The 26,027-nt window shown below is 63.0% G+C and overlaps 2 protein-coding genes across 7 annotated transcripts in view; both read left to right on the top strand.

Annotated features, from left to right (window-relative positions):
- Nucleotides 1-18,284, top strand: part of DAGLA (diacylglycerol lipase alpha) — a 62,417-nt gene extending 44,133 nt beyond the window's left edge. For 5 of the 6 annotated variants that reach the window (XM_033860801.2, XM_073809052.1, XM_073809053.1 and 2 more), the window contains 14 exons: nt 295-429; nt 1,031-1,108; nt 3,005-3,129; nt 6,773-6,926; nt 7,513-7,596; nt 7,711-7,788; nt 8,260-8,340; nt 9,189-9,331; nt 9,652-9,720; nt 10,056-10,128; nt 11,330-11,526; nt 12,341-12,470; nt 12,985-13,172; nt 14,607-18,284. In XM_033860801.2, the coding sequence (XP_033716692.1) occupies nt 295-429; nt 1,031-1,108; nt 3,005-3,129; nt 6,773-6,926; nt 7,513-7,596; nt 7,711-7,788; nt 8,260-8,340; nt 9,189-9,331; nt 9,652-9,720; nt 10,056-10,128; nt 11,330-11,526; nt 12,341-12,470; nt 12,985-13,172; nt 14,607-15,558 (2,487 nt within the window). In that variant the 3' untranslated portion in view covers nt 15,559-18,284. The remainder of the gene's footprint in view (nt 1-294; nt 430-1,030; nt 1,109-3,004; nt 3,130-6,772; nt 6,927-7,512; nt 7,597-7,710; nt 7,789-8,259; nt 8,341-9,188; nt 9,332-9,651; nt 9,721-10,055; nt 10,129-11,329; nt 11,527-12,340; nt 12,471-12,984; nt 13,173-14,606) is intronic. The other variant, XM_033860802.2, reaches the window with a different exon arrangement.
- Nucleotides 18,285-23,092: 4,808 nt separating this feature from the next.
- MYRF (myelin regulatory factor) overlaps nt 23,093-26,027 on the top strand; it is a 35,203-nt gene continuing 32,268 nt past the window's right edge. Inside the window, exon 1 of the mRNA XM_033861734.2 lies at nt 23,093-23,250. Within this exon, the coding sequence (XP_033717625.1) occupies nt 23,205-23,250 (46 nt within the window). The 5' untranslated portion in view covers nt 23,093-23,204. The remainder of the gene's footprint in view (nt 23,251-26,027) is intronic.

Here is a 26,027-nt window from a genome sequence, read left to right on the forward strand (position 1 = left end):
GGGGAAAGAACAGGAAACGGCTCCCGGAGGCATCTGTGCGGGGTAGACGGTGCCCGGTGAGCGCCGAAGGAGAAGGGTCAGCCGTGTCTGGGACAGCCTCTGCCGGGTCTACAGGGGCCCGGAGCCCAGGACAGGGCCCTCAGGGTCACGGCTGCAGAGGGCCGCATGTGGGGGGCTAGGGGGAACTTGCACAGGGGACCCCGAGCAGACACCCAGCCCCGGACATTCACGCCCCGTGTCTCGTCCTCTCTCTTGCTCCCCTGCCGCCGCCTCCTGCCTCCCTGGACCTCGTAGGACGCCTACTCGGAAATCGCCTACCTCTTTGCCGAGTTTTTCCGAGACCTGGACATCGTGCCCTCCGACATCATCGCTGGCCTGGTGTTGCTCCGGCAGCGGCAGCGGGCCAAGCGCAACGCCGTGCTGGACGAGGTGAGCACGCGGCCATGCTCAGGCCACCTCCCCGCACCGCCTTCCTGCCGGGCCCTCCCTGCCACCCCTGCTGCCCCCCGGGTTCCGCCCACCCTCTTGGCCCAGGAGGCCACCCTTTGACATTCCCTCCCCTCCCTTCCCCAGCTCACCCTTCACCACTCATGGCTCTTGCTTGAGTGGCTTCCCTCTGCGGGGCTGCAAGGCTGCCTCCAGGGCCCCAGGGGACATCTAGTCACAGGGGCCCAATGAAGCATCCAGCCCCACGTTCCAGCCTCTGCGCTTGCCTCTCCGCCCTACCCCAGCCAACACACCAGTCCTAGCTGGGGTCTCCCGGCATCCCATGCAAAATACGTTTTCTCCCGGCCTGGGCTAGCGACGTCCCAGGGGATTGATGCTTTGGGTGGAAGGGGAGCAACTGGAGATATGAGGAGACCTCAGATTTTGGAAAACTGGCCAGGTCACGGAAGAGCTAGAAACCACACGCCCCTTTGGGCTCTCAGGCCCTGGGGAGGCAGGCAGGGTGCAGAGCTGGGGGCCTGGACCCCTTTCTCAGCCGTGCAGCTGGGCCCGGGGCAGTCACCCTAACGCGCCTGTCTTCCAGGCCAACAATGACATCCTGGCCTTCCTGTCTGGGATGCCGGTGACCAGAAACACCAAGTACCTCGACCTCAAGAACTCGGTGAGTCCGAGCCACCCGCCTCCACCCCGTGCCGGCTCCTCTCCCTCTGCCGGGACGACCCGAGCAGACCACCTGCCCTGGCAGCATTGGGCACACCTGCTCTGCGCGGGTCCCCCCTCAGCCCTCCAGGCGGCCCCCCTTCTCAGTTCACGCCCCCTTCCTCCTGAGTCCCCCCCCCAGCGGCCCCACCCCCACCCCTGCGTCACGCTGGTTCTGCATAAAAGGCCCCTGAATCGGCCTCTCGGTGCTCAGAATGCTTGGTCCTGGCCTCCTGAGATGATAAAGCGCTTCAGGAGGGTGAGCTGTTACTATTATTGCCATGGTTGTTACTGTTACAAAAGGCAGCAGGACACAGCACTTTGGTTTCCAAGCTCTTTTGAGTAGCAGAACCTCTTAAGCGCCTTTAGGAGAAATCCGGTGTGTGTGTCCCAGTAAAGGAGCGCCTCACCCAGGGCTGAAGCTGCAGCTGGAGGGCCGGCCCTGCCCCAGAAGCAAACCGATTTAGTGTAGCCGGGACCCCTCTGAGTCTGCTCCTGCAGCAGCATAAACGGTGCCGGGCCTGCCTTTCACCCAGAGCCCCGGTGGGGAGGGGATGAGCCATCCTGAGCCCCGTTCCCTGCACGGCGCCAGTGGTGCCAGTCGGGACAGCGTTAGAAAGGATTCATCCTTCACAATCTGAATCCCCTGGAAAAGCCTGTTCTCCATTTGCCCCCGCTCCCCAAAATGGGCATTTGTATCCTTTCTTAAAATAGCCTGTCCTCCCTGGTGGCGCAGTGGTTGAGAGTCCGCCTGCCGATGCAGGGGACACGGGTTCGTGCCCCGGTCTGGGAAGATCCCACATGCCACAGAGCGGCTGGGCCCGTGAGCCATGGCCGCTGGGCCTGCGCGTCCGGAGCCTGTGCTCCGCAACGGGAGAGGCCACAACAGTGAGCGGCCCGCGTACTGCAAAAAAAAAAAAAAAGAGCCTGTCCGTAGCATGTGCCCAGAGCAGCCTCCCGGGGCTGCCCAGGCCCGCTCTCACCACGCCCTCTCTCGCCTGTGGGAGGCAGGGGAGGGGCAGCTGAGCCTCCAGGTGCCAGCGCCCCGCCCTCCTGCCTGAGCCGAAGAGGATACCTCCCTCCTCCAGTGCTTTCCTGGAGAGCAGACACCTCGGGGCCCTGATGAAGGTGCTGTTTATTTCACTTCACAAGATGACTAATCACCCTTTTCACCTTTTACAAGGTGACTAATTCCCTCTAAGTGCAGGAGTCCCCAGTGCCTGGGGCACCCGGGACACCGGAAGCCGCTTTGCTGGGATACCTGGGCCTCCTTACCTTCCTGCAGCCGGTCAGGCTGATAACCGCCACTGGCCTCAGATACCAGCTTTCAAACGGGCGCCTTTCTCAGAGATCCCAGTCTGCCCAGACGCCCTGACGGTGGGCCACTGGTCTGGTCCCCAGCATGTCCATGTCTCCAGGGCCCGCCCTGCTGCTCTGTGGCCTGGGCAACCCCCTCTGGAGGGTCCGGACCTCTCAGGGTTAAATCACCCTTCCCGGGGGCCTGATTGCCGAGGTGGGCGATGGTCGCGCGGTAACCTCCCCCTCTCTTCCCTTTTCGGGAAAACGGGCGAGGAAATCGATCCAGTGCTCTGAGTGCTTTTCTGTCCCCAAATCATTAATTTCTGAGATTGGTGCAATGGGACAGGTCTTAGGAGGATTCGTGCCCTGGTTGCATGGAGATAATTAGGGAAATGCAATTATCTGGAGGAGCTGGTCCTCCAAGGTGGGGGTGGGGGTGGTCTGCAGCCCATTGGGAGGGCAGCTCCTGCCTCCATCCTCCATCGAGGGGAGCCCATGGGCCCTGAGGCTACAGGCAGGAAGGGTAGGAGGTGACCGCCCTCTGCCTCTTCTCTTCCAGCAAGAGATGCTCCGCTACAAAGAGGTCTGCTACTACATGCTCTTTGCCCTGGCTGCCTACGGGTGGCCCATGTACCTGATGCGGAAGCCGGCCTGTGGCCTCTGCCAGCTGGCCCGGTCCTGCTCGTGAGTATACCGGCCCGTCCCCCTAGCTAGCGGCATGTGCAGAGGGGCTGTGGTCACGATGCCGGGCCTGCCCATGGGGGGCTCTCCCTAAACGGACTGTACCTGCTACCCTGCCCGCTGCGGCCCGCGTTTCTTCTGTCCCGCACCATCTCTGGGCCTCAGCCTTTCTAGTTCGGTGTTATCCCTGGTTGGGGAAGGGCGTGGGCTTTGGAATCACACGGTATCAGGTTTGAATCCACGCTTTGTCACTGGCAGCCTTGGGCAAGTCAGTCTACCCCTGCAAGCCTCAGTTTCCTTATCTGTAAAATGGGGATGTTTGAGAGGACGAAATGAGACGTTGCCCAGCATCTGGCTGTGCAGCTTACCCCTGTCCCATCTCTCTCCCTGCCCCCTCGACTACTCCCCTCTGCCCGCATCTTCCTTCTCCCGGCTCCCTTCCTGTGCTCTGCCTTCCTGGAAGAAAGGCCTTTCCCGGTTGAGCCCCAATCCATAGAAGCCTCTGGAAGGGCAGCCAGAAGGCCCTTTGTGAAAGGCTCCAGCCCTCTTCACAAGGAGTTGGCAAGGCCTCAGCCGGGTGCCGCCCTTAGCCCACCGCCGGGGGCCGGGGTGGGCTCTGCTTTCCTAAGTGGGCCAGAGGAGGGCTCGGCTCCACGAGGGCCCCTCCCCTTCTTTGGTGTCTCCATGCTCTGCCCGGGCCGGGCAGAAGGAGGACAGCTCCCTGGGCTCCCTGTTCCGGAAAGGCTGGCACGCTGGGCGGGCAGCTTCTGTTCCACGACACCACCGCCCTTGGGGCACAAGTAGCCACGCCCTCCTTCAGCGTCCTTTTCCCAGGAAGCTGGACGGCTCTCAGGCTTGTTCCCACCATCCCCCAGCGACTGGCACAGCTGACCAGGGCATGCCCACGCCCCTCCCCATCTTTGCCAGCCCGCACACTGCTTCTCCCCCCACAGCATCCTTGGGAGCCCCTGCAGCGGCTGAGAAGCTTCTCCCAATGAGCACTGGGCCAGGAGCCCTGAGACCTGGGCTCCGACAGCCCTGCTCCATTTGTCACTGGCAGAGTGGGGACGTCATTTGTACAGGCAGTGTTCGTCCTGCCCACCTGTGGGGTATTTCAGAAGCCGGGGAGTCACTGGCAGCCTGGGCACTGGAGGGGCTCTGCAGACAGGAGCGAGGCTGCACTTGCAGCAGCTGCTCAATACTGCGGGGAGAAGAAGCAGAAGGACCTCAGACCCCGTGAGGGCTCCGTGAGAGCCCGGTGCCCTGGGGGGCGGAGAAGAGGCAAGCCTGGAGTCCCGGCCTACAGCCAAGGGTGTCAGGATGGAGGCCAGAGGGCCGGGCTCCCTTTTCTGAGTCCCAGCCTGTCCACAGCAGCCCAGAGACCCAGCACTGGCTAGAGGAAGGAGGGCAGCCCACCTGCCTCAGGCCCAGGCCCTTCACCTGGAGTGGTCCTGCCGTCCCACACAGAGCATGGCAGGCCATGCCTGTCTACGGCCCCGCCACCCTGGGGACACCCCACTCGGCTCCAGCCCTGCCCTGGACGTGTGGTCAGTCTCCATGGGCCAAGCGGGTCCTCAGGCTCCCGGGACCTTTGAGCCCCTCAGCGCCCCAGCCTCCTCTAGGCGGGAGTGCTGGCCTCGACGGTGCCGCAGGCCCCTCCCTTCCGGGCTGCTGGCCCCGCTGCTCTCATCGGTTCCCCTGGCTCTCAGGTCACTGACTCAGGGGCAGCCTTCTCCCTGGAGAGAGGTTGGGTCCCTATTGTACACCAGGTGCTTCCTGCATCTTGGGCCTTTGATCCCACCCCAGCCTTGTAGAGTAGCTATCAGCACCTGCCCACCAGGCCCTCGCGGTCAGGAAGGGCCACCAGAGCAAGGATTCAAGCCCGGGTCTCTGTCTCCGAAGACTGCGTACACTTTGGCAGCCACCTGCTCGGTGCTAGAGGGCGGGGCTGAGGTTGGAGAGGGGCCACAGCTGCCTGGAGACGGGAGCCTGGCCCACAGGCCCAGCCCTGTCCCCACTTGGCCCAGGAGTGGCGGGCGAGGGGCGTGGGGGTCTCCCAGAGTCAATGGAGATGGTCGCCCACCCCAAGCCCGGTTGCTTCCGAGACTTGGCTCGACCCTGGGTTTTCTCAGCGAGGCCTCTTCCCATTGAGGGGTGTGTATCAGTCCCTCAGGCGCTGCTCGGGTGAAGACAAACCTCTGTGCATCACCAAGATCTAGGATTCTTAGTATCAATAAAATCTCAGCCGTCAAGCCAAGAAAGCAGGCAGACACAGGTCACATGCTCTCGGGGCTCCAGGGCCCCATCCGTTTGTTGCCGGCCCCCTCTGGTGGCCCGAGGAGCCGCTGCACTCGATCTGGGTGCCCAGCTCAGCCGCTCAGCTGTTCACTTTGGGGAATCCTGCTGGGTGCCTGGTGCTGGGGACGTAACTGTGAACCAGGCAGAGCCAACCCTGCCCTGTGGAGCCCACCGCCTGGTGGCAAGGCACAGACAAGGAAATGCAGCCCATTGGAGCACGTCAGTGTTTTGGAGAAAAATTAGGCTGTCTGTGCGGTCAGGCTTGGCAGGGGAAGCTATGTCAGATGAGGTGGCCCAGGCGGCGGACCTCCCATAGCATAACATTTGAGCAGAGGCCTGAAGGACTGAGGGATCTGGCCACACAGAAACCACGAGAAGAATGTTCCAGGCAGAGGGAACCACGGTGCAAAGAGGCTGAGGCAGGAGTATGACCAACGCATCCGAGGGGAGTCGGAGGCAACAGGCCAGAGGACCAGGGCCAGATGGGGCAGGGCCCTCGGCCCTTGCAAGGACTCTGGCCTTTATACTGGACAGGAAGGGCAGCATCGGAGGGTGTTGAGAGCAGTGACGTGGCTTGACGTATATCTTAAAGGGTCACTCTGGCAGCCATGTTGAGAACGTAAGGGGCGAGTATAAATGAGGGAGACCAGTCAGGAGGCCCCTGTGACACTCTAAGGCAGGGATAAGTGGCTTGGAGCAGGGTAGGGGGTGGCGGCGAGGGCAAGCGTTCGGAGTCCAGATCTGAATTTGAAGGCAGAGCCAGCGGACGTGCTGACGGACTGGTGTGGGACGTGAGGTGGGGTGAGGACCCGATGGCGATGGTGCCGAGCGTGGGGCTGAGCTGCGGAGCACAGGGGGCGGGGCCTCCGGGACTGGGGCCTGGAAAGGTTGCAATCCTGTGGGACATCTGGGAGGAGGTGTTGCACAGGCAGTTGAATGTGAGCAGGTCTCCGGGGCTTATTGGCGCGTAGGTGGTATTTAAAGCCCAAGACTGGATGAGGCCCCAGGAGCGAGTGTTGCTGGAGAGAAGAGGAGCTCCAGGGCTGACCTCTGGGTCCTCAGTGAGAGGACGAGTGCAAGGAGGCTGCCCCGAGGGAGAAGCAGCCCAGGACAGAGGGTGCCTCCAGCCGAATGGGGAGAGCGTTTCAAGGGGGAGGGCGAGTCCCACTGGGTCTTGTGCTGCCGAGAGGCCGAGTAAGATGAGGGCTGGGCCCGGCCCGGGCCGGTGGAGCTTTGCAGGGGAGGCCTTGGAGAGGGGGTACGGCTGCAAGAACCAGTTCCAGAGAGGATGGGGGAGACCGGTGCTCCGTCGGGGTCCCTGGCTCTGAGCCCTCTGCCACCCGCCCAGGTGCTGCTTGTGTCCCACACGGCCCCGGTTTGCCCCTGGAGTGACCATCGAGGAAGACAACTGCTGCGGCTGCAACGCCATCGCCATCCGGCGCCACTTCCTGGACGAGAACATGACCGCGGTGGACATCGTCTACACCTCCTGCCATGATGCGGTGAGGGACTGGGGCGGGCTTGCCAGGCGGGTGCAGCGTCCCCCCAGCCTCGGTCCTCCACAGGCCACAGGAGGCAGGCAGCGCTGCGGCCTGGAGAGTGTACGCCGTCTCCCTCAGCGGCAGGAGCCCTTGGCCGGGCTGGCACGGCTGGCCGAAGCCTCCAGGCCTCCCCTCGCTGGGCAGACCAGAGATGGGCCGCCTCCTTCTCCCCACGTCCTGGCCTGCATCCGCTCCGGGGCTAGGAAGTGGACCCCAAGCCCGCACCCGGCACTGGGGCTTCCTGGCCCCAGCCTTTGGGGGAAGGAATTGAGAGGGAAGAAGCCGGAGGCACTGGGGAGGGGGCAGCCCCTCAGGACTGAGCAGGCAGGACGGCAGCACTCAGGGCACCCGGGTCAGCGGAATTAAGAAGGCCGGGTAGGCTGTGTGCCGGGTTGGGAGGGACCTACTGTGGCCCTTGCAGGCGTCAGGGGCCCAGTGGCCAGTGGAGCCAGATTCCCGGGCCCTGAAGGAGACCGGCTTCAGTCACTTGCCCAAATCTGCCTCCACCCTGGGGGCCGTTCAGGCTCATGAGCTGCCCTTCTCCTAGGTCTATGAAACCCCCTTCTACGTGGCCGTGGACCACGACAAGAAGAAGGTGGTGATCAGTATCCGGGGAACCCTGTCCCCCAAGGTACGCTGCCCAGTGACCCAGCCCACCCCGTGGACCCCCTCACAGCCCCCGAGGGTGCCCGCCTCCTTTTTCCCGTTCTCAGTCCCACCCCTCACCGTCCTCTCTCCCCACAAGGACGCCCTGACAGACCTGACCGGTGACGCCGAGCGCCTCCCTGTGGAGGGGCACCATGGCACCTGGCTGGGACACAAGGTACCCCTCCCCGTGGGCTCCCCCGGCGGCCCCTGGCCTTCTCCTCTCCGCTGCCAGCACGCAGGCCTGTCCTGTTGGGGTGGGGGCTCCTCCGGCGTCACTGGGCTCACCAGGAGAGACTGGTCAGAGAGGTGCGGATTCGTCTGGAAAGTCCACTGCCCCCCACTTGCCAGGACCCCCACAGCCCTGCCCGGCGCAGATCCTGTCCCACAAGGGCTCAAGGAGGCAACTGGGAAGAGATCTCCCTGGTTCCTATTAGGCACACCATCCCTGTGAGCCTCAGTTTTCTCATCTGTGAAATGGAAATGATGTGATTTAAGTGTCCAGCAGCGCCCCCAGCCAGCTTGTCGTGAGGACCAAAGGGGGAAATGGGAGGGACAGGGTTAGTGAGCTTCACATCCCTGGTTTTGCTGGTCCCTGACAGGCCTCCCTCCCTCCCTGTGACGCCCACCTCTGTTCCTCCTCACCCAGGGAATGGTCCTCTCCGCTGAGTACATCAAAAAGAAGCTGGAGCAGGAGATGGTCCTGTCCCAGGCCTTCGGGCGAGACCTGGTGAGGCGTTTTCCATGCCATGAGCCCTTGCCACACCCAGCGCGCCCTCCCCCAGGGCAACAGACTGGGGACAGGACAGGTGAATGATGGAGCCTTCCCTGCAGGCCAGGCTCCTACACTCTCCTTCCGTCCCTCGCTCCCAGCCCCCTCCTCACTTGCTCAGTCCCTCCCACCCGCTCTGGCCCTTTCTTCTTTTGTACCAGCTCCTCTTGAACACCCCTGCTCAGCCCCACGCAGTTGTGAGCACCCGCTCGGTGCCAGGCACTGGAGGCTAAAGATGGCTCAGTTCCGGGGCTTCCAAAATGTTGAGCAGAATGAACACAGAAGATAATTGCAGAACAGATAGAAGGGGTGCTGCTCTGGTTGAGGGCGATCTGGGCCTGCCCACTGCCCATTCCTCCCTGTGCAGGCAGGCAGCTCCTGAGGTGCTCCTAACTGCCCTGCCCAAAGCCAAGCAGTCCCTGGCCTCAGGAGACCCCAGTTTAGTGGTTGGGGCACAGGGATGGGAGCAGGTGACCAAATGATTATAATAGAGTGTAATCATTATAGTTGAAGGTCTATCCCAGGTGCAGATGCAGTATCTAGGAGGGAGCAAGCCTCTCCTGGAAAATCAGGAAGGGCTTCTCCAAGGAGGTAACCTCTGTGCAAGGTTTTGAAGGATGAATAGGAGTTTGCTATATAGTCTCCCCAAGAAGTTGCTCTGTGGGGGCCTAGCTTGGCCCTTCCTCTGCCCCAGCAGCCACACAGCACAGACATGATCCCAGGACTCTGGGAAGCCCCCTCTGCCTCCCTGGTGTCAGCTTGGCAGGCAGCGGGGCAGGACTCTCAGGGCTTTTCTCGGTCCCCAGGGCCGCGGAACCAAACACTACGGCCTGATAGTGGTGGGCCACTCCCTGGGCGCAGGCACCGCTGCCATCCTCTCCTTCCTCCTGCGACCCCAGTACCCGACCCTCAAGTGCTTTGCCTACTCCCCGCCAGGGGGCCTGCTGAGGTGAGCAGTCTGGGGCCTCAGACTTGGCTGGGGGCAACTGGTGGACAGCGCTGGGAGCTGGCTTGGTCAGGGGGCTAGACTGGGCAGTCTGGGTTCCAATCATAAGGGAACCCGGGAACGGCCTGGAGAGTGGAGGCGGGGGTTCTGGCAAAAGCCAGGTGGACCCTGGGATCTAGCCCCAGCAAAGCCTTGCCGACGGGATAGGCGGGCAGGGAGCAGGCAGCCCCGCTCCCCAGAGGGTCTTGGAGTGCTGGAGCCGAGCCCGCTCGGGAACACCGCGCCCCTCCCCTGCCTTGGCACCCCCTCGGCTTCCCTTGCAGCGAGGACGCCATGGAGTATTCCAAGGAGTTTGTGACAGCTGTGGTCCTGGGCAAAGACCTTGTCCCCAGGCAAGTCGCTCCCTCGCTCCACCTGCCTGGCCTGGGCTGTTCTGCCACCATGGGGCCTCACCCAGGTGCCCCGTCTCTCTCACTCAAATTCCCACCTCCTCGAGGGACCCCCAGAACCCCCCCAACTCAGGTGTCCGGGGTGAGAGGGCAAGGTCGGCCCGCCCTGCCTGGCCTCCCCTTCCTGGCTGGGCCCTGCCGAGCTGCAGGCTCCTCACCCGCCCCGTGACCCTGACGGCCTGGTCGTCTTGTTCCCGGGAGCCCTGCTGCCCCTCACCCCGCTCGTCTCCCCGTCCTGGGCCAGCTCAGGCTGACGGCCCGACGGCTTCCTTCTCCAGGATCGGCCTCTCCCAGCTGGAAGGCTTCCGCAGACAGCTCCTGGACGTCCTGCAGCGAAGCACGAAGCCCAAAGTGAGCTCACTCCCCTCCCGGCCGCCGGGGCGCCCTGGGCTCTGGGCTCCCCGTTGGTCTTCTGCCCCACCTGTCCCTCGGCCCCCTCGCCACGTGAGGCCAGGCTGGAGTACGGTTGATGTCTTGGGGACCTCAAGCCATCAGGCCCTCAGCATCTCCGAGCTCACGCCATCCGCCCCCTACCTGTCCTTGTGCAGACGGGGGAACGGAGGCCCCGGGGTGGGCAAGGGACTTGCTTTTGCTCACACAGCAAGTCGTAACGCAGTCAGGACTGGAACCGGGGGCTCCTGAGTCCTGACTCCTGCGGCACAGAGCTGCCTGCAGTCGGGACAGAGCAGTCCCGAGGTCAGTGCTCCGAGTGTGACGGGAAGGCCTCCTCCAAAGCCCACCGCGATCCCCAGGCTCGGGGAGGCTGGAGGTCACCGGGGGAGGGGCTCTGGGCGCAGTTGGTTCCGGTTTTCCCTGCGGCTGAGAGGAGAGGACCAGCCCTCCCTAACCCCTCCTCAGGCCTGCAGAGGACACTGGGGGCTCTTCCTGTAACGTGGCCTTCAGCGTTCCAGGCTGGGGGTGGGCACGCTGCAGCCAGGCGCCCCGAGGCGGGCAGGGGGTGGCCGGCCAGGCCCAGCAGGGCCTCTGTGCCCCCAGGCCCGCCCTCACCCCATTCACCCTCTCAGCCCAGTTGGGACTGTTCCCAGCCTTCGTGCCCGTGACCGTCTGGCAGGCAGGGCACCAGGTGCCGGGGTGAGCGGGCAACGAAGGCACAGGAGGAGCCTAAGGACATGGAACTGCTCCACTCAGACCCAGTCCTGGGTGCTTGTCAGGCCCAGGAGGCAAGTGGCGGGGAGCCGCCCCCATGTGGCCGGGCCTGGTGGGTGCAGCTGGACTGAGCTTCGGGGTCTGTTCTGCCTCTGACTTATGAGACGACCTAGAGCAAGGGGCCTGTTTCCCCTCTGCTAGATGAGCGGCTGACTGGTGTTGCAGCACTGAAGTTCAGCCCTTCCACGTCATCTGTCCTCGGCACCTTTTTGGCCATCGTGGCCGCTGGACACCTCAGCCCCCGCCTCTCCACTGGGCGCTGCCCTTCCCTCTGCCCCGCGGCCATCCCAGCTCCCCACCGTCACCTGTGAGCTCTCCTGAGCACCCCCTGCCCACCCGGGCAGCGCCACTCAGCTCCATCCCCCTCTTCTCCCTGTCCCCACAGTGGCGAATCATTGTAGGGGCCACAAAATGCATCCCCAAGTCGGAGCTGCCCGAGGAGCTGGAGGTGACCACCCTGGCCAGCACGCGGCTCTGGACCCACCCCAGTGACCTGACCATCGCCCTGTCCGCCAGCACCCCTCTCTACCCCCCCGGCCGTATCATCCACGTGGTCCACAACCACCCAGCAGAACAGTGCTGGTAGGTGCTGCCCGCGCCCTGGTCAGCTGGGACGTGGCGGCAGCCAGGGCAGGGGAGTGGAGGGTGGGGCCAGCCTTCATTCTGTCACCCTTGGGGCGTAGGTGCAGAGGCTGGTGACGGTGGCCCAGGGCGCCCACAGCAGGGTTGCCCCAGCCTCGGGCCCTGGAAGTGCAACGACAGGCCAGTCCAGAGCAGGACTCCAGGCTCCTCTCTTGACGGTCCCGGTCTTCGTCCCCAGTGTCACCCTTCCCTAGTGTCCCCCAGGACAGCTGTCCCCACTCGCATCCGTTTAAAAGCGGACGCCCTGGAGGGTCACCCTAAAGCCCTGGCCAAGCTCACGCCTCAGTTGTCACTTGGCATCGCGGCTGGGATGAGCTGGTAGACAGCTGGCGGGGGCAGGAGAGAGACCAGGAGAGGGCGGGTACAGCGACCTCTCCCACCTCACCCCCCCCCACCCCTTCCCACACTCTCAGAGGGTTGGGCTGCCTCCTCGACAAACAAACGGCTTGCGCCGGGACCCTCCCTAGGGTGGAGCAGGTATGGCCCAGGCCACAGGCAGGTGACAGCTCAAGGTCAGGCTTTCCAGCTCCACGTGGCATAAACGTTCCTGGCTGCGGAGGGCTGGTGGCGAGGGCTGAGGTGAGGCAGAAGCAAGGAGCCCGGGGACACAGCCCTGCTGGTCCAGCCGGGCAGGGCGTCTCCAAGGCCCCCCCACCCCCACCAAGCCAGGGCAGAGAGCAGGGCCAGGGGCCTGCGGGCCAAGGCCAGGCTGCCCCCCACCCGCCAGCTTCCCTCTGGCCCCTGTGCCCCTCAGCTGCTGCGAGCAAGAGGAGCCCACGTACTTTGCCATCTGGGGCGACAACAAGGCCTTCAACGAGGTGATCATCTCGCCGGCCATGCTGCATGAGCACCTCCCCTACGTGGTCATGGAGGGGCTCAACAAGGTGAGCCCCACGGCGCCTGGCTGGCTGGGTCTCCGTCCCCATGTTACTCACAAGGGTGCGACGCTCCCTGGACACTCAGTGGGCCAGGGAGCCCACTCGTTTCCTGGGCTCCACACCCGCCTCTGTCCACACCACCGTGTGGTCCCATGGTGGGTAGGGGCTAGGAGACACCCAGGAACCTGTCCCTGAGGCAGGCTGAGCTCAAACCCTGAAGGCCACCTGGCACTTGGCGGACGCATGGCCAAGCAGGGGCAGCCTTGGCCATTGCCCGGCCATGGAAGGGCCGACCACAGGGTAGGAAAAGTCCAACCTGTCCCATCTGTGCGGTGGGTGAGGCACGATCACAGGGCCTGGCCTCGACCTTCCCGGAGGAGCCGGGCCCCGTGTGGGGAGGAGAGCAGGCCCGGCTGACCCCATGAAGCTCTGCTGGGCCTGAGAGGCCTGGCCTGCTGCCCTGCCTCCACACGTGATTGTCACCCCTCCGCTGCCACCAGCTTCCCCGTCCCGTTCCCAGGTGCTGGAGAACTACAACAAGGGGAAGACGGCCCTGCTCTCTGCTGCGAAGGTCATGGTGAGCCCCACGGAGGTGGACCTGACTCCGGAGCTCATCTTCCAGCAGCAGCCGCTGCCCACGGGACCACCTGTGCCCGCCGGGCTGGCCCTGGAGCTGCCCGCCGCAGACCACCGAAACAGCAGTGTCAGGTGAGCGCCGTCGCCCCGCAGCCCCGCCCCAGAGGGTGTGTGCAGTGGCCACGCGCGTGCTTTCAGCGCGCGAATGCCTGTGCACGTGTGCATTCTGTGTACGCGCCGGGCCCTCGTATGTTCACGCCACTCTGCACACGTGCACGGGAGGGATTGAACTTGCCTCCGCTGCTCGGGGTCTCTCCTGCTCTGCCCCCACTGTCCCCCAGCCCGCCACCACTGAAGCCCATGTGGGCTAGTAGCCATCTAGGGACCACAAACACACAGATTCACTCCTAGGTGTTTAGACCCAAACAGATGGACATCCAGGCACTTACACGCACGCACGTATTAAAGCTGACACGTGTATATACATGTGTTCACAAATAGTAGCTCTAAGTGCACAGAGCCCCATACAGACAGACTCAGGTATAGAACACACGCCAAGACAGAGGCCAAGACGCTTGGACACAAGGACACGCTTGTGTGGGCAGCCATGTGTGTAAATGGTGGATGCACCTGTACCCAGACCCAGGCTCTCACATACATGGGCCGACTGACGTACAGATGCCTAACATGCAGGCTGCATGCAGAAACACAGGCGTGTACACGCTTCCAGACGCAAACACACCCCACATTCACACGCACTCCTTTGGGGGTTGGGCTCTGAGGCCGTGGCTCCTGGGGTGGGTGGGGATCCTCCTGCCTCTCTGGGACCCTTCCCGCCCAGGTCCTGGGTCCAGGTTACAGATCTGGCCTAGAGGCCGCTAAAGAAGGCGGTGGCTGCTTCTTGGCCCTTGGTGGGACACCTGGACTTCTCTCCCTATCTCACAAGCATTTCCCATAGCGGCTGCATGACCAGATGGGGGAGCCAGTGTCCGTTCGCAGCTGCAGTGACTGCTGCGTCCCCCACCCTGGCCCTTCACTCACTCCCTGCAGGCCGGTGTGCGGAGACAAGGGGCTCCAGGGCCCCATCAGCAGAGGGCTACACCCCATGGGAGAGGTGGGAGGAACCCCCGGGTGAGGAAGGAAGTGATAGGAGCTCAGGAAGGGGCCCAGGGGGGTGCTGGCCCGGGAGTGGGGTTGAACCCAGCGGGGGCGGCTCTGGGCCATGCTCTCTCCCTCCCTACCTTCCCTCCTTCCCTCTCTACCCTTCCACCTCTGCCTCCAGTGACCTGGGGCAGCCAATCTCTCTGGGCCTCAGTCTCCAGGTGGGTACAGCGACGTTGGTGCAGTGATGGGCACCAGTGCAGGCCCCCGGCCCCCTCTCCCCAGCTCAGCTCTGCATCGACTCTCTTGTCTTCTATCTTGGGGTCTGGTTTTTAAAAAGGAGGGCTCCCTGTCCCCAGACTGTTCAACCACTTTCCCCTCCTCCCCCTCCCCAAGCTCCCTCCCACTGGGGAACTAGGGGTGGGCCCCCACCCCGCTGAGTCTCACCCCTCCCTACCCCCTCAGGAGCAAGTCCCAGTCTGAGATGAGCCTGGAGGGCTTCTCGGAGGGGCAGCTGCTGTCCCCTGTGGCCGCGGCAGCCCGCCAGGACCCAGTGGAGCTGCTGCTGCTGTCCACCCAGGAGCGGCTGGCGGCCGAGCTGCAGGCGCGGCGGGCGCCGCTGGCCACCATGGAGAGCCTCTCGGACACGGAGTCGCTGTACAGCTTCGACTCGCGCCGCTCCTCCGGCTTCCGCAGCATCCGCGGCTCGCCCAGCCTCCACGCCGTGCTGGAGCGCGACGAGGGCCACCTCTTCTACATCGACCCCGCCATCCCCGAGGAGAACCCATCCCTGAGCTCGCGCACCGAGCTGCTGGCGGCCGACAGCCTGTCCAAGCACTCGCAGGACACGCAGCCCCTGGAGGCCACCCTGGGCAGCGGGGGCATCACCCCCGAGCGGCCCCCCAGCGCAGCCGCCCACGACGAGCTGGAAGAAGGGGGTGGCGGCGGGGCAGCCCCCCGCAGCGGGGAGCTGGCGCTGCACGACGGGCGCCTGGGGGACTCGCCCAGCCCTCAGGTGCTGGAGTTCGCCGAGTTCATCGACAGCCTCTTCAACCTGGACAGCAAGAGCAGCTCTTTCCAGGACCTCTACTGCATGGTGGTGCCCGAGAGCCCCACCAGCGACTACGCCGAGGGCCCAAAGTCCCCCAGCCAGCAAGAGATCCTGCTCCGCGCCCAGTTCGAGCCCAACCTGGTGCCCAAGCCCCCAAGGCTCTTCGCTGGCTCGGCCGACCCTTCCTCGGGCATCTCGTTGTCGCCCTCCTTCCCACTCAGCTCCTCGGGCGAGCTCATGGACCTGACGCCCACGGGCCTCAGCAGCCAGGAGTGTCTGGCAGTGGACAAGATCCGGACTTCCACCCCCACCGGCCACGGGGCCAGCCCCGCCAAGCAGGATGACCTGGTCATCTCGGCACGCTAGCACCCCAGGAGTTGCTGCCCGCTGAGGCCCGGGCCAGAGCAGGCGGCTCCTCAGGCTTCTGGTGGCTGCCCCCCAGGCCGGGCAGCTTTGAGGAGAGGCCCCCACGGGGCCAGTGTAGCCTCAGGCATTGGGCATTGCTGCTGAGCTGGGGGTCCGCATCCCTACCTCAGCTTTGGAACCCCCAGAGCCAAGGCAGCTGGGATCTGGGCCCTCCAGATAGGGAATGACGGGGAGGGGCGTGGAGCAGGGAGAAGCCTGGGGCAGCCTGCCAGGTGGACAGGGCAACACTCCGCCCTCTCAGCCTGAGTGCCCCCCACAGGGCCATCCTGGTACCTCCCATTCCGGGACAGGCCATGAGTACGCTGACTCCCCGTCACTGCCCTCTGGCTGCTCTCCCAGGATGGAAATGGAGAGCGGCCCCCTCCCCACGTATTCTCATCTGTGGTCCAGGCTGGCATCTGCCCTGGCCACCCCCAGATCTGGTGCCTGCTGGCCAGCCCCCTGGGGTGACCCCCCCACCAAGGTGGCCCACAGTGCTGTGTATGTTTACAGAAGCTGCTGGGCTGGGCTCAGGATGTGTCCTGGGCTTGCAGGCCCCCGACCCCCGCTGCAATCACGTGTTTAGTAGCCCTCTTCTGGGCAGGCAGGCACCAGCCTCCACAGGGCCCAAGGCAGCCATGGGGCCTGGAGGGGCCTCCAGGAGGGTGTGGTCAGGGCCGTCCCTTCTCTGCCTGATATCCCTCATGCTGATCCCTCTGTCGATGGGTCCTGGGTGCCCAGGCGCGCCCCGTTACTTCCTGGCCTGCCTTCTACCCCCGGGGATCCTGGCCACTCAAAGGGTGGAGGGCACAGGTGTGACCACCCCTGCCTGCAGAGTCAGTGCCCTGGAGGGAAGGAGGGCCCCACCAAACCCCCTTTTAATCACCTCCCCCCAGGCCTAGGCACGCCAGGCCCTGGGCTCTGCAGCCAAACACGCCTCCACTCTGCACAGCTGCCCCTCCCCGCTGGCCTGGGCTCTCTGCTGGGAGCGGGCCTCTCTTCCCTCCCACCCACAATGTCCTGTTGGCACTAAGTAGAGCCTGGCGTGGGGTATTGTGGGAGCCGGCTAGAGACCCAGGAGGGCCAGGGGCCCTGGGGCCATCCCAGTTTAGCCTGAGGCCTCCACAGCCCACACTTGGGAGGGTTCCTTCCCTGCTGGCTTGGAGAAGCAGCGGGGAAGTGGAGCCCCTGCCTGTCCGCAGAGGCAGAGCGGGGAGGGGGCGCATGCCAGCGCGGGGCGTGTGTGTGCATGTGCATGAGTGTGTGCCGAGGAAGGGGCTGCTGGGGCACCCTCCCCGCCCCGCCCGCTCTGCCTGCCTGCTGCCCCTCCCAGCCTGCCAAGAAAACAGGCAGCAAACATGACGGGCACCGCGCGGCGGGGGCCGCGGGACGAGCTCGGCTTCGGACACGGCCCGTCCCCCTCGTCTCGCCGGCTGCTCTGACCCCTGGTTTGGAAACCTGGTGTGTGCCGAGGCGTTGACCGCCCGCTTGTGCCTTCATTTCCTTGGAGGCAAGGTCCCACGACTCTGGGCCCGCCCATGGCCTCCCTGGGTTGGCTAGGCTCCCCTGACCAAGACCCCCGTCTCGTGATCACTGGTACCTGGGACCCCTGCCCACCCTGACACATGGGGACAGAGACCTGGGAGCTGGGCCTCCCTCACCCTCTGCGACTCCCAAACTTCATCAGCCCCATCAGGCTTCTGCCCCTGCTGGGCCCACCCACTTTTCCCGCAGAATCAAGACGGAATCAGTGTCTCTTAAAGTTTAAAAAAAAAAGACAAATCATAAATCAGAGTAAAGTTCCAACAAGCACCCCAGCCCGTAGCAGGGAGACTTGGGGTCTGGCCTTTTTTTTTTTTTTTTTTTTTTTTTTTTTTGGCGGTACGTGGGCCTCTCACTGCTGTGGCCTCTCCCGTTGCGGAGCACAGGCTCCAGACGCCCAGGCTCAGCGGCCATGGCTCACGGGCCCAGCCGCTCCGTGGCATGTGGGATCTTCCCGGACCGGGGCACGAACCCGTGTCCCCTGCATCGGCAGGCGGACTCTCAACCACTGCGCCACCAGAGAAGCCCAGGGGTCTGGCCTTTTAACTCCTCCTCCACCAGGGTGGGCCTGGGATCTCTGAGGGGGCGTGGTGCCCACCCATGCCCAGGGCTGAGCCATCAGGGACAGACCCCCCACCCCCAGGGCTGCAGCCGCACAGGGTTACAGGCTTGGGGCTGGGGCAGGCTCGGACTCAGCCCTGGATGCTCCAGGGTCGGCCCACATCTCACCCGCCCCCTCCCCGCCTCTCCCCTGCAGGATGGGCCTGCTGCGTGTCTCTCCCTTCCTCTGCACACCACACTTGGGGGGGTCTGAGCCACCCCCCTCAGCCCAGCTCGGCTCAGACCGACCCCCACTCTGTCCCCCAGACCTGCAGCACAAGGTTTCCCGGCCGTACGCTGGCCTGTCCTCCCAGGGGCCCGGGCGACCTCCATATGCAATCGGTAGTGAGCCCCTGGGCCCCGCAGACACTCATGCACTGTACGTGCCATTCTCCCGTGACTTTTTTTGTACTTAATGTATGAAAGATGCAAACTAATATTGCTGTAAAAAGGAGAGACAAATTAATATAGCTTATTCTATAAATATATCTGTATATAAAAGTTTTCTGTATATTGTATAGAGCTGTGTATAAACTGGATGGAGAAGCACACTGGCCGCCTTGAGTGACCTCTCTTCCCCGCAGGTGGGGTGGAGGCTGGGTCTGAGTGGCAGAGTGGCGGGAGGGGACCTCTGAGGTTGGCTGTCACCGCTGTCGATGCCCTGGTCCAGGACCACACTCTGAGTCGCAGTGAGAGACCAGAAGACCCTCAGAGCCCCATTTGAATGGGGGGCAGCTCCTTGTTGAGCCCTACCTGCATGAGGTACATGCCAGGGGCTCCATCTGGCCTCATTAGGGCCTTGAAAGGCGGGGCTTCTTAGCCCCTTCTCCCTGAGGGGTCTGGGGCTCCGAGAGGGTTAGTAAGCTGCCCAAGACCACAGAGGTAGTGATGGGGTACCAGGCAGGTCTGACAGTGCCCACCCCTTCCCCCCAGTGCTGAGAGCCAGGGTGGGGTGAGGGCACTAAAACTCCCTGGCTGGGTCGCAGTGGAATGCAGAGCCCACTGGAAGTCTTTGCTGAGGGCTTCTCTAGGAGGATGCGAAAGACCTGGCCAGGCCCAGGGCACCCCAGGGACACCCTCCCAGCCTGGCCCCGGGACAGGGAGGCCTGGGGAGTGGCTGCAAGGCCACGGTGGGCAGGCAGCTGGGCCTCCAGCCAGCCCCATGCCCAGGCCTGCCCCCTCCTCGCAGCAGATGGCGCTGTTCCTCTAGCCAGTCCCAACGGGACCTGCAGCGTGCAGCCCAGGCACTGACCCAGCCAAGTTGTGACCGGACCTTGACCTTCCCCTCCCCACACTGCCCACCCTCCCAGCCCTGAGTCCAGAGTGGGGAGTTGGAGGGGATGGTAGAACAGTTCTGTCTTCACCTAGGCCTCTTTGAATGGAAGAAACGGAGGCTACATAAGGGTGGAAACTTGCTCAAGGTCACTCAAGCCTGGGGACAGATCTAGGACCAGAATCCAGGCCTCCAGGCCAGGACTCCGGCCTCCACCCTCGCCTCATGGTTTTCAGAGGTTCTTCACACCCTGTAGTCTCATTTGGTGTGCATATCATCCTATCTAATTAGTGGAGCAGAAGAAGCTGAGGACCAGAGAGGTTCTGTGACTTGCCTAAGGTCACACAGCCAGAGCGAGGAATGGGAAGGGCCCCTCGTGAGGAGCAATTCCAGGAAGGGCTGGAGCAGCGCTCTGCCTCCCAGACCCTCGGATGTCCCCTTCCGTCTCCACTGGGAGGGAGGTGGGAGAGAGGCTACCCTGCAGGGTCCCCAGCCTCATTGACTCCCTGGGTTCACACCCACCACCCTTTGGGCCCTCCTCTCTTCCTCTGCAAAATGGGCGGATGCCAGGGCTGCATGGGCCCACGGGAGGCCTGGAGTGCTGCGCTAGGGAGGGTTCTGTCCACAGAACCCCACCCTCTCCTGGGCTGGCCTCCAGCCCGTTACTCATTAACCCTCAAGTCCCTGCCCCCCTTTCCCCAGGGCTGCCTGCTGAGCTGCCAGCTCCTCCTGGCCCTACTGGCACTCAAAGGCCAGCACTGGGCACTGGAAACTGACCTGGAATCAGAGAAAACACCATTTATCAATCACTTCCCTGGTACTTTACCTACACCATGAGGTAGCAATAATGGGCTGATTTAGAGGTGAGGTCTCCAAGGACCAGAGGACAGGGCTTGGAGAATGGCTGGGACAGCCACGTCTGCTGGGCCAGGACTGAAGTCTCGGTCCCTCACTCATGTGGCTTGGTGGGGAGGGGGTACCAATGGGGACCCCTCTCCATGGATGAGCCCCTCAAGGTCCTGATTGTGCAAGGCTCACCTCCTTCATTATGGATTTGGGGGTGGCAGCCTCGACTCTTAGCTGAGCCCTGGAGGCTGGGACCTTTCAGCCACCGTTCTCCCCCAGCCCAGAGATGAAGATCCCTGGGGACCGTTGCTCCTTTGCTCAGTGGCCCAGTGGAGTCGGGAGACGGCAGGGCTAGAACCTCCGAGCAAGGCCAGCTGCCACGGGGTTAACAGGAAGCCGCATCCCACCCCGCACAACTTCAAGGCTGACCCAGAGACATAGTAATGCAGCCTGCGAAGTTGGGTGTCGGGACCAAAATATGCATTGCCCACCCACCCATGGCAAGGGCGACACAAAGCTCATGGGGATGGCCCTCTGATGGTGGACTTTTTGGTACCCTGTGGGATGTGGCAGAAAGACCTGCTCGTGGGGGAAGCTTATAAAGAAGCCGGTTTTCCAGCCAGTCCTGGGCAACTGCTAAAATAAATTCATTTTTAAATATCACACAGCGTAGGCGGTGTCTACTGTGTCCACAGGCAGGCCTGACCCGGGTGTGGGAGGGGGCAGAGCAGAGAATAACAATTGTCTTAAGGGAGGCTGCAGAGGGGGAAAAACCTCTGGGGTGTATCAGCTGGAAAAGAATAGGCGTCTCAGTGTGGCCCTCTCCCCCCGCTTGGCCCGGCCCCTGCGGGGCAGCACTGATCAGCGCACACAGCTGGGGCCTCCAGCAAAATCCCATTCTATATATCTAAGAGCAACAGCTCGGAGAGCGGCCCCTGGGGCACAAAACCTCATTGTGAGGCGCCCGCCGGCCTGGGCGTCCCCTCCCCCAGCCCCAGAACTGTCGTGGCATTGACCCTCCTCGGCGGGCCACCGCAAGCCTGCTGACTGGGCCACATCTGGGGCTCAGGCCCTGGCTGTCCCTCCCCTGTGGCTGGCCGCTGGGGAGGGGGAGGGTGGCCTGGGAGGAAGCCGCTTTGCAGGCTCTCACCCCCACCCCTACCAGGCAGCCCAATTCATACCCCACTCTCCTCTGGGGGGCCACTGGTGGGCAGAGTTGAGAGCTCTGGGCTGGCTAGGCTGGCATCTTGATCTGCCAGTGAGTCCTCCCACCCCCCCCAAGGGCCTCAGTTTCAGTTTTGTCTTCTGTCAAACAGTTCTGGGGTGGGATGGGTTTTTCCAGCTCTAACCTGCTGTGTCTGAGGACCCGGGGAGGCTGCGAGCTGAGCCATTCTGTAGTGAGATGATTCGCTGGGTCCGGGATTCCAGAATTCTCTGCTTCCAAGGTTTCAGAGGTCTAGGATTCTGCAGTGTGAAGCTGTCACCATCCATTCATTCATCACATAATTATTGAGCACCTACTGTGTGCCAGGTAGTGTTCTTGGTGCTGAAGCTAGAGCAATCACCAAGCCAGAAAAATCCCTTACCCTCATAGAGCTTCCATTCTCGAGCGAGGAGAAGGATAATAACAAAGAGTAGATACAACTCTTTTATGTGGGGAGAAAGAAAGGCCTAGGTAGGGGGAATTGCTTTCAATGGGATGGTCAGTGAGGCGATGAGTGAACTGACTACTACAAAGGAACCAGGCGTGTGGGATCAACACTGCAGACAGACGGAACAGCATGTCCCAAGGCCCTGCGGCAGGGAAGTCCCTGGTGGTCCAGTGATTAGGACTCCACGCTTCTACTGCAGGGGGCACGGGTTCGATCCCTAGTCAGGGAAATAAGATCCTGCATGCTGTGTGGACAAAAAAAAAAAAAAAAAAATCAAGGCCCCGCGGCAGGTGTGGGTCTGGCACATGTGAGTGATGGCAAGGAGGCCTTTTGGTGGCTGTGACTTAGCAATGGAGAGAAAAATAGGAGCTGAGGTCAGCGGTCCAGGCAGGGGCAGGTCATACAAGGCTTTGGAAACCAGGGCGGGAGCTTAGATATTGGTTTTTAAATGTTTATTGAAGTATCGTTGGTTTACAATGTTGTGTTAGTTTCTGCTGTACAGCAAAGTGAATCAGTTATACATATATAATGCCATTTGCAGCAACATGGATGGACCTAGATATTGTTTTGAGTGCAAAGGGAAACCACAGGTTTTGGCAAAGAAGTGAAATGATGTGATTTACATTTTAAAGAGAGTAATTTGGGAGGATGATAGAGGAGACTGGGTGGGGAGAGAGGCTGTGCAGTTGGGCAGAAGAGAGATGAGGGGGCACTCACAGGGGTGGAGGCAGAGGGACAAGGCTGGTGGATTCACTCAGGACCCTCTTGGATGATTGAGGGGGGAGTTTCCCAAGTCAGCCAGGATCTGGCACTGATGCTGCCTTTGCTGCTAATTACTTGGAAACCCTTCGACCTGCACTGTTCAGTACCGCAGCCACACATAGCTATTTAAATTTGAACTAATTAAAATTAACTAAAATTGGGAAGTCAGTTTCTCAGTCTCAGCAGCCACATTTCAAGTACTCAGTAGCCACATGTGGCCGGCGGCGACCATGCAGGACAACGCAGAGAGCATTTCCATCGTCACGGAAGGTTACCCAGGACAGACTTCCTCAGACGGTACTAAACTTCACTGAGCCTCAGTTTCCTCATCTGTAAAATGCACATAATAGTTTCTCCTTTGTAGGGTACCTGAGAGGACAACGTGAGATAACCCCTGTAGAGCAGCTCACTGTGGGCCTGGCACATAACAAATATTCGAGAAACGCAGGTTATTATTATTATTGCTGAGAGGGGGGTGGATAAAGGAGAGGAAACGGGGGATGCCTGTGAGGTTTGGTTCTGAAAATCTAAGGTTCAGAAGCCCGCTATCTTCCCCTGCCCAAGGGGCTGCCGAGGACTGCGGGGGCCCTGCCCTCCCGGCATAGAGGCTGGGCCACCCCTCGACCTCCAAGCTGGTTAGGACCCCGCGCCGAGCGCCCCCTGGAGGAGGCCCGCGCGTCCTGCCAGCCGCGGGGCTGCGGCGCGGGAATGGGGAGGGCCGGCAGGGGACGCTGCGCGCGGTGGGCGGGCGGGGCGCGTGGGGCGGGCAGGGGCCGGGCCAGTGCCGCGCGGGGGGCGAGCGCTGCGGCGGTCCGGGCGGGACCGCAGCCGGAGCCGAGCCGGGACTGTCGCGCGGGCCGCGCCGGCGATGCCGCGCCCCCGGGCCGGGCTGTAGCGGGGCCGGGGTGGAGTGTACGCGGGGCAGGCCGGACATGGAGGTGGTGGACGAGACGGAGGCGCTGCAGCGCTTCTTCGAAGGTGAGGGACCGCGGGCCGGCGGGGGCGGCGACCCTCTCGCGCTGGGAACCCGCAGCCGATCTCCCCGGGGACTGGGACCCCCGACTGTGCTTTCATCAAGCTGGGACCCCCCCACCCCCGGCCCAGAACACCTCCTCTGGGCTGGGGCCCTACTCTGTCTCCTGGAGGTTACTACCCACCTCCGCTGAAGTTGGGCTCCCCACTCCCCGTCCCCCAACACACAACTTCCTTGGAGCTGTATCCCCTTCCCTGCTCGGTCCTCCTTCATGCCTTCCAGGACCTGCAGTCCCCACTAAATTCTGACACCTCCCACCCCCAGCGCACTTCCCGACGCCGGGACCCTCTACTGTGCTTCCCTGGGACCCCATCCAGGCTGGGGCCCCCAGCATGCCTCCCAGAGACTGGGACCCCCGCCTAGAGACTCAGGCACCTTATGTGCCTTTCAGGTTGGCACCCTACTCCCAGCCTGACTCCAGCCCCCAGCGCCTCCCCACCAGTGCTTCCCTGAGACAGGGACCCCCTTCAAGACTGTCACCCACCTTCCACAAGGCTGCTCCCCCCCCACGGCTGAACTTCCCCTTGAAGCGGCTATCTCTCCCCTACTTAGGGCTGGGAACCCCTCCCCAGCATTCCTCTGTGGGCTGGATTTCCCCACCTCCCACCCTGGAATACTCGCGTTGGTTCTGGAACATTCTTGAAGTTGGCATCCCCCCCGTTAGCCACCTCCGCACTCCGAGACCCTCCCAAAGCTGTGAACTGCATCCTGCCAGCTCTGTGTGGCTCCTCCGGGCTGTTTCGCTCACACCTGTCCCTGGAGCTATGCCTCCTCTGGCTGTGCCCCCGTCCCAAGAGTGACCTCATCCCCTCACCTTGACCCTGATAGGACCCTCCCCAGGGCTGGGATCTACACACACCCTACAAGATTTTCTTCTACCCTCTCCCCTCTCCTGGCCAGTGGTTTTGGGGGTCTGCTCCTACATCTCACCCACTCCCCTTTCCTGAGTAATCTCTGCCCCTTGAGGCTGTCCCCCTCTTGGGTTCTGGGTTCAGGAGGGATGAGAGAGTGTGGGAGGGGGTGCAGAGGTGCAGGCTGACTCTCCCAGCTTCTCAGACCCTCTGGGTGCTCTTGTGTCCCTCTCCACCAACCTCAGGAGCCCAGCCTCTGCCCCCACCCTCCCCCTAGTCCCTAAGTCCATCTCCAGCACCTCAGTGCCTTCAGAACCCAAAACTCAATGATCCAGAACCTTCCATTAGTGTGAACCTGCCCATGGCGAGGCGCGGTGGCCCACAGGGCACACTGTGCTGCAGCTGTTGGGCCGCAGGGCAGGGAATTAGGGTCCAAGTTTCAAGCCCAGCGCCCAGCGCCCAGAGCCCTTTGGCGTCCCATGAGGGAGCAAGGAAGGTCTTTCTTTGACTTAGTTTCTCCCTGTCTGTGACTGCAGGGGGTGTGTGTGTGTGGGCGGGGGGAGCCTTTGTGCACTCTGCTTGCCGAACAGCCCAGGTAAGGGCATCCCCAAGCCTCCGGCCTCCCCACTCCAGGATTCTGGACACTCCCAGAATCCAAGAAATCAGGTTTGGACTAGATGAAGTGGTTGATCCTCAGGTAGTTGGGCCATTTGAGGGTCCTAGGCGTTTCCCCGTCAGTCCCAGGGGCTCTTGTTCTCCCCAGATCCTTTTCCTCCTTTAAGAGCCTTGAGGGGCCTTATGGGGGCTGGGGGCTCTGGGGAGGTAGGAAGGGGACACTAGTCCTTGCCTGGGGGCCACTATTTTGGGGGTGCCCGGAGCCCGCCGGACATCCCAGATGACTCACGGACCAGGCCCCCTTGCTTCCTGCAGAAATCCCTGTGCCCCCTTCCCCCAGGACCCTGGGCCTGGGCAGAGGGGTGGGCCTGGCTGGCCCAGGCTCCCTGTCTCCTGAGCCAAACTTTCCCTCCTGGCCGTGGGCGGGGGGTGGGGGTGGGGGTGGGGCCTGACGCCACAGCTCAGCCATGCGGCTGGCCTGGCTGGCCTGGCGGGGAGGCTGCGCTGCTCCCTCCAGAGAGATAAGAGCAGACTCAAGAATGTCTGTGGAGGGAGCCAGGGGCTGGAGAAGTGCTCCCAGAGCCTGAGATGGGGGGAAGGTGGGGCAGGCACTGAGGGCTGGGGTCTCCGGGGCCACTTGGTGGGGAAGGCCTGGCCAGGAATCTGGTGGGCAGTGGCATGTGGGGGACGTAGTGGGGTTGTTAGGGCGCCCCTGGGCGGGGGCGCTGCTGAGTGTGCTCACGAGTGGAAGTGTGGAAGTGCAGGGTGCTTTTGTGCACGTGGATGTATTTCCCAGGAGGAGGGTGCTTCGCACTTGGGGCTGGGGACACCTGAGCGCTCATCCTGGCTCCCGCTTGGCCTTGGTCACTCCCCAGGACAGTGGGTATGGCGGGCAGGGTCTGTGCTTTCAGCTCTGGACTTGGAAGTGGGAAAGGGCTTGGCTGAAGGGGGCAGGGCGTGCCCAGGCCCCTCGTGTGACGTGGCCCACTCTCCAGGCACACCAAGCATATGCCCTGGGTCCTGCCTGGTCCTGTGCGGTGGGCCTGGCTGTACCCTGCCTCAGGCTGGTGGGCTGGAAGCTAAGGCGCTTTGGGCCTCAGGTGGGAGGCTGGGACAGGGCGGCCCCCTCGAGGCTGGTACAGCCGGGCCCCCGTGACTGCCCTGCTAATCCCCTAGAGGGAGGCTGCAGCCGCCCAGATCGGCGGGCACAGGGCCTGCAGAGAGGGGACCCTCCGGGCAGGATGCACTGGCTCCCA

This window comes from Tursiops truncatus, chromosome 8, assembly GCF_011762595.2.
Source record: "Tursiops truncatus isolate mTurTru1 chromosome 8, mTurTru1.mat.Y, whole genome shotgun sequence".
Lineage (NCBI taxonomy): Eukaryota > Metazoa > Chordata > Mammalia > Artiodactyla > Delphinidae > Tursiops > Tursiops truncatus.